This window comes from Tyto alba, unplaced genomic scaffold (assembly GCF_018691265.1).
Source record: "Tyto alba isolate M040663 unplaced genomic scaffold, T.alba_DEE_v4.0 Super-Scaffold_38, whole genome shotgun sequence".
NCBI classification, from domain to species: Eukaryota; Metazoa; Chordata; class Aves; order Strigiformes; family Tytonidae; genus Tyto; species Tyto alba.
Genome location: NW_024881313.1, coordinates 36,244,192 through 36,258,146, shown reverse-complemented (window position 1 = coordinate 36,258,146; position 13,955 = coordinate 36,244,192). Strand labels below are relative to the sequence as shown.

The 13,955-nt window shown below is 44.0% G+C and overlaps 1 protein-coding gene across 4 annotated transcripts in view; it reads right to left on the bottom strand.

Annotated features, from left to right (window-relative positions):
• Positions 1 to 13,955, bottom strand: part of LOC104365343 (mitogen-activated protein kinase kinase kinase 3) — an 82,329-nt gene that overhangs the window by 32,789 nt on the left and 35,585 nt on the right. For 3 of the 4 annotated variants that reach the window (XM_042802193.1, XM_033009738.2, XM_033009737.2), the window contains exons 3-5: positions 11,034 to 11,143; positions 1,159 to 1,202; positions 26 to 125 (exon numbers count right to left, since the gene is read on the bottom strand). In XM_042802193.1, the coding sequence (XP_042658127.1) occupies positions 26 to 125; positions 1,159 to 1,202; positions 11,034 to 11,143 (254 nt within the window). The remainder of the gene's footprint in view (positions 1 to 25; positions 126 to 1,158; positions 1,203 to 11,033; positions 11,144 to 13,955) is intronic. The other variant, XM_042802194.1, reaches the window with a different exon arrangement.

Genomic DNA, 13,955 nt, shown 5'->3' with positions numbered 1-13,955 from the left:
CCCTTAGCAACAAGGAGAAGAGTACCTCGTTGTTCACACAGACTAAGTCCATCGTCTGTCCAAAAGCATCTGTGACCTTCTGTACCACTTCTTTGAATTTGACTGGTCTTGGAAACTGGATAATCCTGTACACACAAACAAATACAACAACAGTCTCAATTTAGTAGAAGCATACTAGAATATGGGATTAGACTGACAAATCAGAAGAAAGGACCTGTATTCTTCTACCACAAAGCATAAAGCTCGCTCCTTGCTTTTACATTCATAGAAATGATTCCCGTCAGCTATGCCCAAGAGGGGACTTGACCCACCCTGCAAGAATATCTACCAAAAATCCTAGTGCAGCTCCTCTGCTCCTCCCCCTACTGTGAGGTACAGGTGGAAAAGAAGAAAGTCCAGCATCCCCTTCACTGGAGAAGACCCGGGATCAGGTAACGGTCAGTGATTTACCATCTTCATTTTCAGCAAGTGGCTCTGAATAGGGAGGAGGGATGGAAGAGAATGATGCACTTTGGCACCCTGTGACTCTCCTGTACCATCACATGCAACAGCCATACAGGTACATATCAGCAGGTACAGTCTATCCCTATCCTAACATTACTTAGATTTTTTTTTTTGACTTTAACATGCAACTTGGATCATCAACCTGTGAGTTTCCAGCCCTCTATCCTGCCCTGCCACAGTCACTGAGCACCAAGCAGAGGTGATTCCATGAAAATGTCAAGCAGGGAAGGGCGGGCAAGCTTTAACTCCCAGCTCTATTTTTATGGGCCCCATGCCCAAAATCCAGTTATCTTAAGTAAGTATCATAGGCTGCTAATCAAAGGATGCATTTCTGTAGAGTTACAGCTCAGCTGTGGTTCAGCAGGGATCAAGAATTAAAGAGAGAAAAGGATCCAAGTGTGCACCCTGTGTCCCTGGTGAGAGGCATTTAATGACTTCCAGTTTGGAATCACTTTGCCTGTGTGTAAATCCCAGGAGGTACTTGTGGCAAACGGGATGACAAGGCAAGGCTCTTGCATATAAAACTGTAGTTGATTTTAGGGGAATGAATCCTGCTGTGAGCTCACCTGCAGCTGGCTGAGATCAGTAGGACAACTTTGGGTAAAAAAGGTAATTTGGCCCTCTACATGGGGGTGGATTGGGTTGGGCACATACCTTTTCTCTCCTTCGTATTCAAACTTGATCCTGACATTTCGCTGCTGAGAAAAAAAAGCAGAAAATGGTTAGGTCCCAAACTGCATCCCAGATTGACTCACAGATCTGAACTTGACAGGAGTTCTCAGGGAGAATCCCCTAACTCCAATAGGTGTCTAGTCTACTTAGGGCCAAGCTGACTGCTGGACTCATAGACTCTGGGGAAAATCCACATTGCTGATAAATGTGCTTGTCAAAAAAATAAGGTCCTGTGTAAACAAGAGGACACTTACTATAAAACAGTTTTAATAAAATGCATTAATAAAAGTGGAAAATTGTGAAAGCGCTGAACTCCGTTGGGAACAAAGCACTATTATCAAGGAGACAAACATGTTAAGGGACTGATGTCTGTTCATCTTCAGCACTTCCTATGGTTTTACCCCACTACTTTTCTGTTGGAAACCCAAAAAAGCAAAGCTCAGAACACATTCAACAGAACAGAGAAATATTCTGGGCAAAGAAGTAAGTAGAAGCAAGCACCCTATAATGGAAGTGGAGAGACAGTCTTGGATTTTAAAAGCCAACAGTGCTGGGGTGGGAGTGGCTGTTATTTTGTTAGGACCTCCAAAATGCGAAGTATATCAGGCATCACTACACGATACACAGTAAATGCCCACCCTGAACTGACCTGTGGCTCACCTGAAGAGAAATAATTAAATTTGCCCAACCAAGAGCCAGTGGAGTCACAGGCAGACTGGGCATACAACTGTGCAGGGACTTGTAAAAGCCACTTCTCCCATCCTCTATTTGTGCATATTTAGCAGCAATCGAGACCACAAGGAGCCTTTTCATTCATTCAGCTCCTCAAACCAAGTCTGAGCCAAGCATCCCTCTAACATCCCCTGGCTCATCTCAGGACTTTCCGATGGTCTCAAAACTCTCTTCGCTTCCCAGACCAGGTTTAGTCACTCCAGTCAACAAGGGCTCTGCCCCTGCTACTGCACACAAGCCTCCTCAAATAGTTGTTTTCTTCCCATGAAAAAAAAAAGTGCTCGCCCCCTCCCTCCAAGGTGTAACACCAGGGAGAACTCGGTCCCATGCTGCCTGCATCTCACAGGGATAATCCTTGAAGAAGTAGGTGACAGCCCTTCCTGACTAAGGGCCTTATCTCTAACCCCGGATTGCCAGTGAGTGAAGGCACACTTTCCATCCTCTCATAGGGAAAGCAGAGCCACAGTGAAAGAGCCTTGTCTCTAATGAGGAAAATGAGCTGGACAAGCATCTTTAGGTTTATTTTTAACCTGACAGCTCCTCGAGTTCTGCAAACACCCACTGGAGTTCAGGAAGTCAAGGCTGGAGATTATTCGGTTGAAAAGCTTTAAAAAACCCCAGGCAGATTCAGGGTAAAGATGTTGGATCATCTGAAATACATCCTTTTTATCTCTGCTCATGGCATTTTCTGTATTTCCAGAAAGGCTGGGAAGAACCAGTGCTGGGACAATCACCAAATGGGGCACTCCCGCAGCTACAGGCCTGGACTGAACAGGCACTTACATCACCTTGGTGTCTACAGGCAGTTCTCCAGACCCACAACATTTGGACAAACTCCAGGTTTGCTTTGAGAACTAGGCCCAACCCATAAAAATACCAAACTAACTCTACACCAGTCCAAAACTCAAAAGAAGAAGAGATGACCATATCCAGCCTAGTGTTGAAGGTCCAAATCATTCTACAGAGACAGGCAAATATGGGTGAGATTGCCATCTTGGATTATCTCTGTTGGAAAAGGCAAAAAGATATAGGTAGGCTCTTTTATGCCAATTTTTATTTGAATGTGCTTCTCTGAACAGGACTTGGCTGGTTCATCACCTCCTGGATGCTGGCAGTAAATCAGCTGGTGTGGGTTCATTGCATGTAGCTCCACAAAACCCTTCTCTAAAGTAAGAGGAAAAAAAAAAAAATCAGGGCAAGGAACTTTCGAGGTTTCTCCTTACAAAGGAGCAGGACGTGTAAGGGGAAAAGCTCATGCAGCTCCAGCCTCACTGCAGGAAACCTTTCAAAACACAGGTTTCACTTTCAATGCAGACCCGAACATTGCACCGAGCTGGGACATAGTACACACTGCCTGTTTATGCTGAGCAACACAAATTTTGCAGACAAATAAGTTTTGAAAAACAGCTTGTGGCTGGAAAATGTCAAAACACTCGTATAAAGCTCCAGAGAGAAAAGAAAAGGAAAAAAATGAGCCACGACCCTGCTGCATCCTTTTCTTCTACATCAACAACAGAGCTGATGTACTGTGGCCCAAAGCCAACAGAAGTAAGCCAGCTGCCCCACACTGCTTCGCTCTGCTTCTGAGCGGAGCAACAAACACACCGACTGTAATAGGGGAATAAAACCCCACTTCATTTATTAATTAGATTTTTTTCTGATATAAAACACACTAACTTATCGTCTCCCTCAAAGAAACCGAGACCTTAGGCTCTCAAGCATTTGGAAGAAGGATAAATATATGCTTATCTATAGTCTGAGAAGTTAGTTAGTTTTATTTTTCAGCCTTTTCTTGGCTTGCTCATGTTTTTGACCCACAGCTAAAGCTGAATTCATCATTGCTTTCAGAACAAATACTTTTTTCCTTTAAAAAAAAAAAATTAAAATAGGCAGTGCCCAAAGCACTAGGAAGTCCCAGGGGATGCAAAGCACTTCCTAAATGCTGGAGCAGGCTGTGATTTTTTACACCCATGGAAATCTGGTTTAGAGTAACTGGTTTGAGATTACACAGGGAGTCTGGGGCACTGCCAAGTGCTGGAGCAAAATCTCATACGAGTCTGCACCCATCATCTCAAATGCATGATCAGTGGGAAGACAGGACCAGCATCTTCACCGTAAGGACCTCAACACAATGTGCAAATGCTTGAGGGCAGGTTGTGGAAGAGATGCAGATGGTGGAGGCTGCTGGGTCCTACTCACTTTTGCAATTTTGTAAGGAATGAAGACAACAGCAACTCCTCCTTGCACAATCTAAGTTATATTATGTAACTTCCCTGCCATCAGATGTCACATGAGGTTAATGGCGGCCTTGTTCTCCCCACAGTCAAAAGATCATTGGTTGGTGTAGCAGAACAAGCTGAAACATCCAAGAAGGGCACGTTGAATGTAGAAGAGAGGGGTAAGGCCATGGCACAAGGCACCAGTCTTCAACACTGAGCTCTGGAAGAGGATTTCATTAATGGTTTCATGGGGCACTGTGAAAGCCGAGGTAGGTAATGGAGCAAGCATGGGAAACTGAGGTGCGAGGCACTTTACCTCAGGGTGTGAAGAAAAAGCCTAGCCTACAGAAGAGAAATCTCTGAGGAGACCTTATTTCAGCCTTTTAATATATAAAAGGGGCTTTATAAGATGAAGAGAGACTTTTTCCAGGTCCTGTTGTGACAGGACAAGGGGCAACAGCTTTAAACTGCAAGAGGCTAGATTTAGGTTGGATATAAGGAAGAAATTTTTTATTATGATGTTGGCGAAACACTGGAATCAGGCAGCCCAGAGAAGTTGTGGATGTCCTCTCCCTGGAAGTGCTCAAGGCCAGGTTGGATGGGGCTTTGAGCAACCTGATCTAGCTGAAGATGTCCCTGCCCATGCCAGGGGGATGGACTAGATTCTCTTTAAAAGTCCTTCCAACCCAAACCATTCCGTGATTCATTCTATGAAGCAGAGTGGCAGAGACAAACACAAAATTTAGATGTTTGATCTCCTGGGTTGTATGCACTGAGCAACCTTCCCTCTCCACGTGCATTTCCGTACAACACAGGGCACAGAGGAGCCCGCATCTCGGCTGGCGCCTGCAGGCCCTGCTGCGACACAAACAAAATAAGCGACAACCCTGACAGGAAATACCACAGTAATTCCCTTCGTTTCTGGAATAATTTCTTCTCCGAGATACTTGTACCGGCATTTCCTCCAGCCCTGCTAACAAATGGTATTTTAGTCTTTCTTGCCATCTGCCTCTGAAAGGAAAAAGCAAAGCCACTGCAGTGGCTACAGACCCATCACCATCTTTCCAGGCTTTCCTTAAGGTATTTTTAGCTCCTTCCTCAAAACCTGTAATTTTACGAAGAGAAAAGACCACAACTGCTGAGCTTCAGAGGAAGCACTGATTGGAATTGGGGGAGAAAAGGGGCAACTGCCTCTGCCCGCTCAGCTGGGGACCATGCACCCCAGCAGACTCCGCCAAGCTCAGCCCCCAGAGCTGGAGCAAGCAGCCCTGTGTGCTGGTTTAGATTAAGGAAAACATTGGAAAAAAATGGAAAAAGTGTTTCCAAATGAGGTGAATCATGATCTTATACAGAGATCCCTGAAGAGCTGACTGCTGTTTGTAATAAAAGCACACACGGAGAGCAGGAAAACATGCGGTTAAGCCTAAAATGGAAGCAGCTTCGGAGGAACAGAAGGTGCTGAACATCCTCACTGCTGAACACCCAGAGGGTCGATCGGACCAGGGTACGGGTCCAAGCTGAGAAATGCCATGCCCGTGGGGAAGAGTGTCTGATGGCACAGGTACACCCTTCCTGCATCGCCTCGATGTCACTGACTACGGGCAGGGACACAGGCCCACACCTCCACGTTTGCCCAAGTGCTAGTGTGGCGCCTAGAGCTGAAGCACCTGGAACTGCCACGCTGCAAAATCCCCGACCAGCACCAAGTTCAAAGGCTTCCCCCATCATGTCCTCCCCTCTACTCCAACTCAGCTGCTATCAGAAATGGTGTTCCAGGCAGACTCAACCTCTGTGGCTTGCTTTTAAAGCTGCTCTTGTCAAACCTAACAGAGGACAGCTTAGCCCATGCTGAGACACCACGGGGAGAGGGCCTTTGGATCACTTCTTCCACCCAAATTCCATGGTTGCCTCACAAACCACCTGGGACAAAGTCTCTGACTCCAGCATTAATCCCTCTGAGGACAGGAAAGGAAGGAAAAAACAAATCAACACAAGGGGCCTCCTCCTCCCTTCAGCACTGCACCAAGAGGGGCTCATTCAAGATTTTCTCTTAACCACCCACGAGACCTTGAGTACTTGCTTTGCCTCAGTTTCCCCCCCTGGGTAAAACAGGAGCAATGAAGGAGACCCACATCGGCATGCTGGAGGGTAAGCAGAGGGAGTATTTTGACTTCCCTCATTTTCTGTTTGTTGGATTAGGAAACAATGAGAAAACCTTGCTGAGCCGTGCAGCATTCAAACATTAATGCTTTAGTTACTCCTTTGTACAAAGCCACAAAGCGGTGGGATTTCTCCTCAACTTCTGGCTTTGGCCAGGAGAAATCAGCCCCACCGGGCCAGGCTGAGAGGACTTCTGCACCCCCCCCGACACGCACGTTGTTTGCATTAATCCTGTGCTCGCCCCTGCTTTTAGCAAGGGGACGTCCGTTACAAGCCAGACAGCTGGACCGCGTCCCTAAACCGCAATAGGAGATGACTAATCCGCGTCATTAGGAATTATCTGCACAGAACCCCCACGCGCTTCGGGTTATTCAGTAACCAGACAGAAAGGGGTTTGTCTGGGATTGCCCCCTTCTCCTCTTGCTGGGTGGAAGCTACAAGATATCCTGGTCCCCCTGGATCCTTACAGCTTTTTTCATCTGAAAAAGCAAGCCCAGCACGTGAGCAGGCCATTGGAAAGATGCTGTCTAGCGGGTTCATTGCTCCCTGTTATAGATATTTTTGGTTTATACAGCAGCAGAAATCACAGGCTTCTAAAATGTTTATCCAAAACCACCTACCTGGCAGGGAATAGTGTTTTTTCCAGCTGGATTTCTCCTTGGTATTACCCTCTTAGTGCCCAAGTCAGCTCCACACACAGACAAGGGAAAGCCTCTTCGCAAACCCCTGGGACTCCGCTGCTCTTGCCATCTCATGCAAGCCTTTCCCAAGTAGTGCTGCTCCCCTCTTGGTCCCTGGCTTCTGCCCCCCAGGTGGGGCAATCCCTGTGGATCTCCTCATAGAGACTCTCCCAGTTTCAAGGTGATATTTACAGTCCCACATCATATTCCTCACCAGTAAAACAGAGGTGAGAAAGCCAAACTCCTCTTAGGCTGCTGGAAATCCTACAGAGAGCTCTAGAACATGAGCTGTATTTTATTCTAGTTATGAGCAAGCCTTGTCCTGCATCCAACTTGCCAGGAAAAGAGCGTCCGGAGGTAATTTACTAAAAGAACAACTTTTAGGTCAGTCTGACATTTGTCATGCACGGGAAAACGTTCCTCGCAAGTATTGGGCTTATTGCTGTGGGAGAACTTGCAATCAAAATTAACATGGCAGAGGAATTGCTAGCTGTCATCAGCTGTGATAGAGGCCCACACCAATGCCTTGTCATTAGACCAAAGCACAGCACTGACAACCAACTTCATACTTTGAGCTGCCAAGCACTATTTATATAAAGAAATGGATGTGCACAAAAATAGACAGCTGCAAAATAAATGTTAATGTAACAGCTCCTTTCTCCTCCATGGTTTTGTTTGGGATATCTAATTCTTTGTGGTTTCCCTTCTTATCCCACTCATCTTTTTCCTTAGTGATCACAATGCAGATCTTTATTCTGCTGTTTCCTCCTTCCCCTCTTCAGAGCCACTGCTATAAACAAACTCCTTTGTATGTTCAGTCCAAGAGACGGCCTGAAAGGACTCCTTCCAGCCAAGCCAGAGGATCCGTGAGGAGTAATGGAATGATAAAAGAAATAATGTAGGTATAATAGTGCAGAGCATGCACTAGGAATACTGTCAGGATGATCCCTCTGTTCCCAAAGAACAGTTCCATTTTAAAGACAGTAACTTACATGTGGAAGGAAAAGGACGTCCATCTCTATCCCTCTATCCTCACAAGGCAGAAAGGCAGTGTAATGTAGTGGCTGACACACCTGGCCAGGACTCGGGAGATTCAAGCTTAGCCATCATGTCTGCTGCCAGCTGCCTGTGCAATCTAAGGGAGGAAACTCATCTGCACTGTGTCAAGTATTGCCATTCTCATTTCCAGCTTGTTCTACCATGAGGCATTAGATATCCAGAAACTCAGCCTTAGTCCTGAACTCATTTGTAAGGAAAGCAAACTAAGAAAGAGAAAGGTTTTTATGCAATTTGCCAAAGGATGTTCATTTCACAAGATGATCTGAAGCAAAACTGTCGATAGTTTTGGGAAGAAATATTGTGTAGCACATACCACCACAGACTACTTTCTTGTGTGGCCCAGGCCTACCAGGAATACTATCTGGCAGGCTCCAAATTTCAACTGCTGTCAAGAGAGCACTAAGGAACCCCTCCAGGAGACAGCAATGAGATAGCACTTTGGTTGTGCTTCTCTGTAGACCAAAAATCTGCTGCAAGTCACAACGGGACAGGCTAGCTAGTCAACACATTCTTGTTTAAAGTGTTTTTCAGTGGAAATCTGGAACACTGACTAAAGGATTCCCATGCCTCAGAAAAGCATTCTTCCACAGAAGAAAAAGATAATTTTTTTTTAATCTAACAACTGAACATCCAGACCCAAGTATTTCAATGTGAGCATGTTGCTGCAGGGCCTTATAAGAGACACCTCCGATGAGATTCCCAAGAGGAAAACTTAGCATCTAAATGCCCCATTCCTCTCTCCCTCTCCAAGAAGGAAGACTGTGGAGTGCATCCTTCAGCCCAACCAGCCAAGATAATCACAGAAAAAAAAAATATATAGACAGAAAGAAAAGGGAACACTAAGTACCAAAGCAACAACAAATCACAGGCATGACAACAGCATTTCCAAAGCAATCCTTCCCCCCATCAATTCTGTGTTAAAAAACAAGAAAAAAAAAAAACAAAAACAAAAAACAAAAAACTAAAAGTGACCCAAACAAGTTGATTAAAAGTTTCTGAGCTGCAAACATGAACCAAGTCCCTACTAATTCCATCTACTTTGGCCACTCCCCACCTCACAGACTAGACTCCCGTCATCCTGCGAGCCAGACTTGTTCCAGCTAGTCCAATTTAGTGAAGCAACAATTCAACATACTCCAACGCCCTTCATCTCGTGGGGCCTGTTGGTCTGAATCCTCAACCTCTGATGCACAAGGAGAGCAGGATGCTGACTATTTGTGCCTCCTCCAGCGGAGAGCTCTGAGTAACAATGAGCACGCAGCTACGGCTGGTCCGCTTATGGATAAAAAGAGAAATCATAAAGGAGGCAATGTTTTTCCAAGCATCAATGTTGTAATTGGGAAGCAAACTTTGATTCCTAATGTAATAAAATTAAATGCAAGTGGCAGCCAACAATTCTCAACCTGATAACAGAGCACAACATAACCCTATCGGCTATGAAGATACAGGGCAAATGGGAAAATTCGTAGATACAAATTTGAAGATACGAATTTGATTGCAAGAGAGCTACAAAAGTTTCATAAAGTTGACAAGAATTCAACCAATGAAGACTATTATTTTCCTTATTTTCAACTAATTATCTGGTTAACTGGGTACCTAGAGCATTTATAGCTACAATATTCAAAAACGATGGCAGGGATCTTCCCCCATTGTTAAAATAACATATGTGTTTTCTCAGAAAAGTCTAAAAAGCTTTGCTACCCTGAAAGCAACCCAAGATGGCTTGGTACCGTCTCCACCCATCAGCTTGCAGAAAATGCTACCCTTGGAGCCATCCAAAGCTGTGCTGGATTGTCTGCTTTGCCTGCAGCTGCAGAGAGCCAGCTCTGAATTTCTCCAGTCAGTTTTGTAAACATCTTGGACTGACTTCAGCATGAGCTGAACACAAATCCAGTGATTCAACTTGAACAGCTGCTACCGCCCGGACACACTTTAAAACAGACATGCTACGTGCGCACGTGTTTTCATCTGCATGCGTCTAGGAAGTCTAGAGGGATTTGGGAAAGGATTTTTCCCCTCTGCATCCAGAGTTCTTTGTCAGTAGCACAAGTGCCATTAAAATATGCATAACAACAATAAATGACAATTTGTTTTCTTCCTTGCTAGGCATTCAGCAATTGAAGTTGATTGCAAACTTATTCGAAGCCATGGCACTAGAAGTGGAATTACAAGTAGATTTGCTCGCATGCTTCTCCACCAGCTTCCCAGTCCTCTTAATTATTTTTCCCCTTCTTTTTTTCTTGCTATTTTGACAACTGAGTTCTTTCTTCACAACTTTCGTGTTCGCCTAATATTTTTCCATACACAAACAGGCTATTAAATCCACTTTAGCTATTATACCAATGTCAGCAAATAATTTCTGACATTGCTCAAGGGACGTTTTTGCTCAACAAATCAACTCTGAATGTGCAACAGGGCCAAAATATTTGGTTCTAGAAGCATAAAGATAAACACCAGTAATTAATATTTAAACACTTTATATAAGAATGACATTATTCCTCCCAAAAGAGCCTGGGTGTCTACAGCTTAAAGTTGGCAGTCTATCTTTCAAATATCCAAAGTAAAATGTGCACATGATAAATACTGTATTCTATCAACGCTGTCAATAAAAAACATTTGACTAATCCAAATCTTAAAGCTGTGCAGCCTGCAACAACTTCTACTTTTAGTGCTAAGCAAATAAAGTGCCTTGTGGTGGTATGTGAGTTTAAAACTCGTTTCAGCCTCTATCTCTGTATTTGTGAATGATTTGAGGTATCATTCTTCTCCTCTGCTCCTCCACTGCTCCTCTGCGATACAAAGATGCCTGTAGCTTCTTTTTAGCTCTTCAAAAAGGGGTCCTAAAGCTTATGCCTTGGTAACATTATGTTATTTACAATGTGCTGAGCACCTGCAGCACTTGTTAACTTCAGTTCTAACATTTAAACTCTGTTCTGCCAGCATGGTAAGCACCATGTCCACCTCTTTGGTCTACTGGAGTTTGGGGTGGACTCAAGCAATGCCTTACCTGTTTGCTGGAGTGGACACTGTTTTTATTCCTGTTGTTGTCCAGCAGCCCCCCACATTTGCCCAACGCTGCCAAATCCTTCATAATAGAGTTCAGAGCCTCTTCTTCATCTGTAAAAGAAGGAGAGACAACTTAAGTGTGAAAGGCAAACTCATCCCTGGAAATTCAGAGTAAAAATACAGCATTGCAAGTACAATCTTTAAACCCAAATGGTTCAAAAGACACAGTGTCTAGCCTTCCTATTAAGAGAGGCATTTAAAAACTACACCACAGTGCCTCCCAGCCCATCATGTCTCAGAAATACAGGTTTTGTCATCGCAGGCGAGATAGATCCTCAGAGAAGTCAGTGGCTGAGTGTGGGGTGACCACTGCTCCTCCAGCTTGGAGCCCATGTCTGCTGCCCGTGGGACACTTTGGAGAGAGCCCCATAAGCCAGATGCACTGTCCCGGGGGCTGGATCCAGTTTGTGAGGTATAAGGTAATGCTCTACAGGACAGAAGTCTTTCAGGACCCAGAAAGCTCACATAGGTGGTGATGGAGTACACCAGTTCTTCAGCTCTTCCTTGCCTCCTTCTTCACTAAAGATGCTCAAGAGCCACAACTGATTTTCAAAACTAGAGCCAGTGAGAAACCACGGGAGAGAAGAGACTCATCAGAAGAGGTAACAAACTCAACTATGTTGGACAGAAGAGAGATGCACACTGAGAGTTCATATGGTATTTCTGCAGTAACTAGAGACCTCTGAAGGACCCATTCAATCTGAAAACCAATCTTCTTTCAAACTTTTACATCTATGGTTGGGGTCTCTTAAAGCAGCTACAAACTATTATACTGCAAAATACGAACCACAAGCACTAAAAAGCCTATCAAGACCTAGGACACTGCATACTCATTAGGAGGGTGTGAGATGCTCCATGTTCATGATACAGTCAAGATAGGCAGGTATTAGGTACATGCAGATATTACTGTAAAAATACAAATACAGCTACTGCACTTTCTGTAAAACTGAATGGCTCCTACGCCAAGCCAGCCTGCAGATTTAACTCAAAGTCTGCAAAGATGTGAAAAATGACAAGGCATATATGAAAATCAGACAGGACTAGACAAAAATACTAAGGTTCTTTCCCCAGGGAGGTGTATGTCCTGGATCCTCATGCTCAGATAAAAACATCATCTCCTCTTTTCCTACTCTTCCTGCTGGGATGTATCAGGACTGAATCTGTGATAAAAAAAAAAAAACAGTATGTGAGAAAAAAACCCCTCTCATGCATACTGTGCTCCCAGAGCCATCTCATTAAAGAAATAAGGGGAAAAAATGGGGGAAAATGTTTAAAATCCGGTGTCACTTATATTTTAGAGATCAGAAATGAGCTCTAATGCCTGCATCAGGCATTAGGAAAATGCCTACATTTTCCTGTAGGCAATGTGTGTGTATGTATATTTAAAATATAATATGAATATATATATAAATGTAAAAAATAAATATATAATAATAAAATTCATATCAAAATATATTAAAGTGTAATTCCTCTTCCCTTGCACATTTCCCTACCCACTAAAAATACAGGTATGTTTTTCTGGAGGGGTAGCAGGGACCATAACCTGAAATGCGACAAGAAAGCACTCAAGAAAAATATAGCTTTCAGTTCTAGATCAGGAAAGGAAAAAAACAATAATATTCCCATAGTTTTGGTTTCGGGTTGGGTTTTGTTGTTGTTGTGTTTTTGGTTTGGGTTTTTTTTTTGGTTTTGTTTTTTTTGTTTTTGTTTTTGTTTTTGTTTTTTTTTTTTTATTGTTTAAAGGGACCTCTGTGGACAAGCATGGTTTTCCAGACAGATTTTGTAGTAGAGGAAAAAAAAAAAAAAGGGAACAAAAACAAACACACAAAAAAAAAAAGGAAGAAAAAAAAAAATTGTGGAGGGGGGAAGGAAAAGGGGGAAAGGACAAGTTAAAAAAGAAAAAAAAAAAAAGTTGAAACAAAACCCCCCCCCACGGCCCTCCAGGAATTTTCCACCAAAGCTATAATCTCTAAAATGCCCCTCACCCCTTTCTTTTTTTTTCCAACCCGAGTGACAACAAAAGTTTCCTGAGCTCACTGACACAAAACACAGCCTGTAATGTCACAGGGAGACAGGGCTTCAACGGGCAATGGCAGAACCAGGCTTTCGCTAGCAAAACCATCTTCACCACCGCTCTCCTACCTCCAAACCTCCCTGGACATCCCTGGCAGCGTCTGCAATTAAATGCATCTCTGGTGCCCTGCAAGGATATTCTGGTACCTGGAAGATTCAGCACTGCTTGTCTCAGGAAGGGACTGCAGGGTTTGCTGGAGGCCAATAGCAATAATAAGGAAAAATAATAATAAGCCAACAAACAGAGACAGAGTAACTTAAAAGTTTTCTGGAGTGACTATAAACTGCCCTCTCCATTTCTCCCAAGACCTGGCAGACCCCAAGAGCTGGTCCAAGCCCTGCACAGACCACATCCCAGAGAGCTTCCATCACATCCCATCGGTACCAATAAGGATTATCCATGCAGCCGAGAGCAATAGCATGAACTATACTTTTGTTAGGATAACTGATAAGCACACGGCATCATTGAAGACATCAAAAAAATCTTTGCACTGAAGGATCCTACCACTACTACCACTAGAGAAGTGTATTCAGGGTCACTGCTTCAGAGTTACTCCTACCAGATAGTGTAATTTGTCACTCATATGGACAGTAGTCACAAGAGATTGCAGTGTAATTTCACTAGAAAGAAGCTTCAAAGAAGGCTGGAAATCATCTCTGCAGGGTGTACAGAAAACCTGGATGTGCAGGATGCCTATCCTAGCACATGGGGTTTATGCTGGCCACCAAGTCAGGGTACTCTAACTTGTGACAAGGTATTTACTGATTGACAAAGCAAGGAGGGCAAACG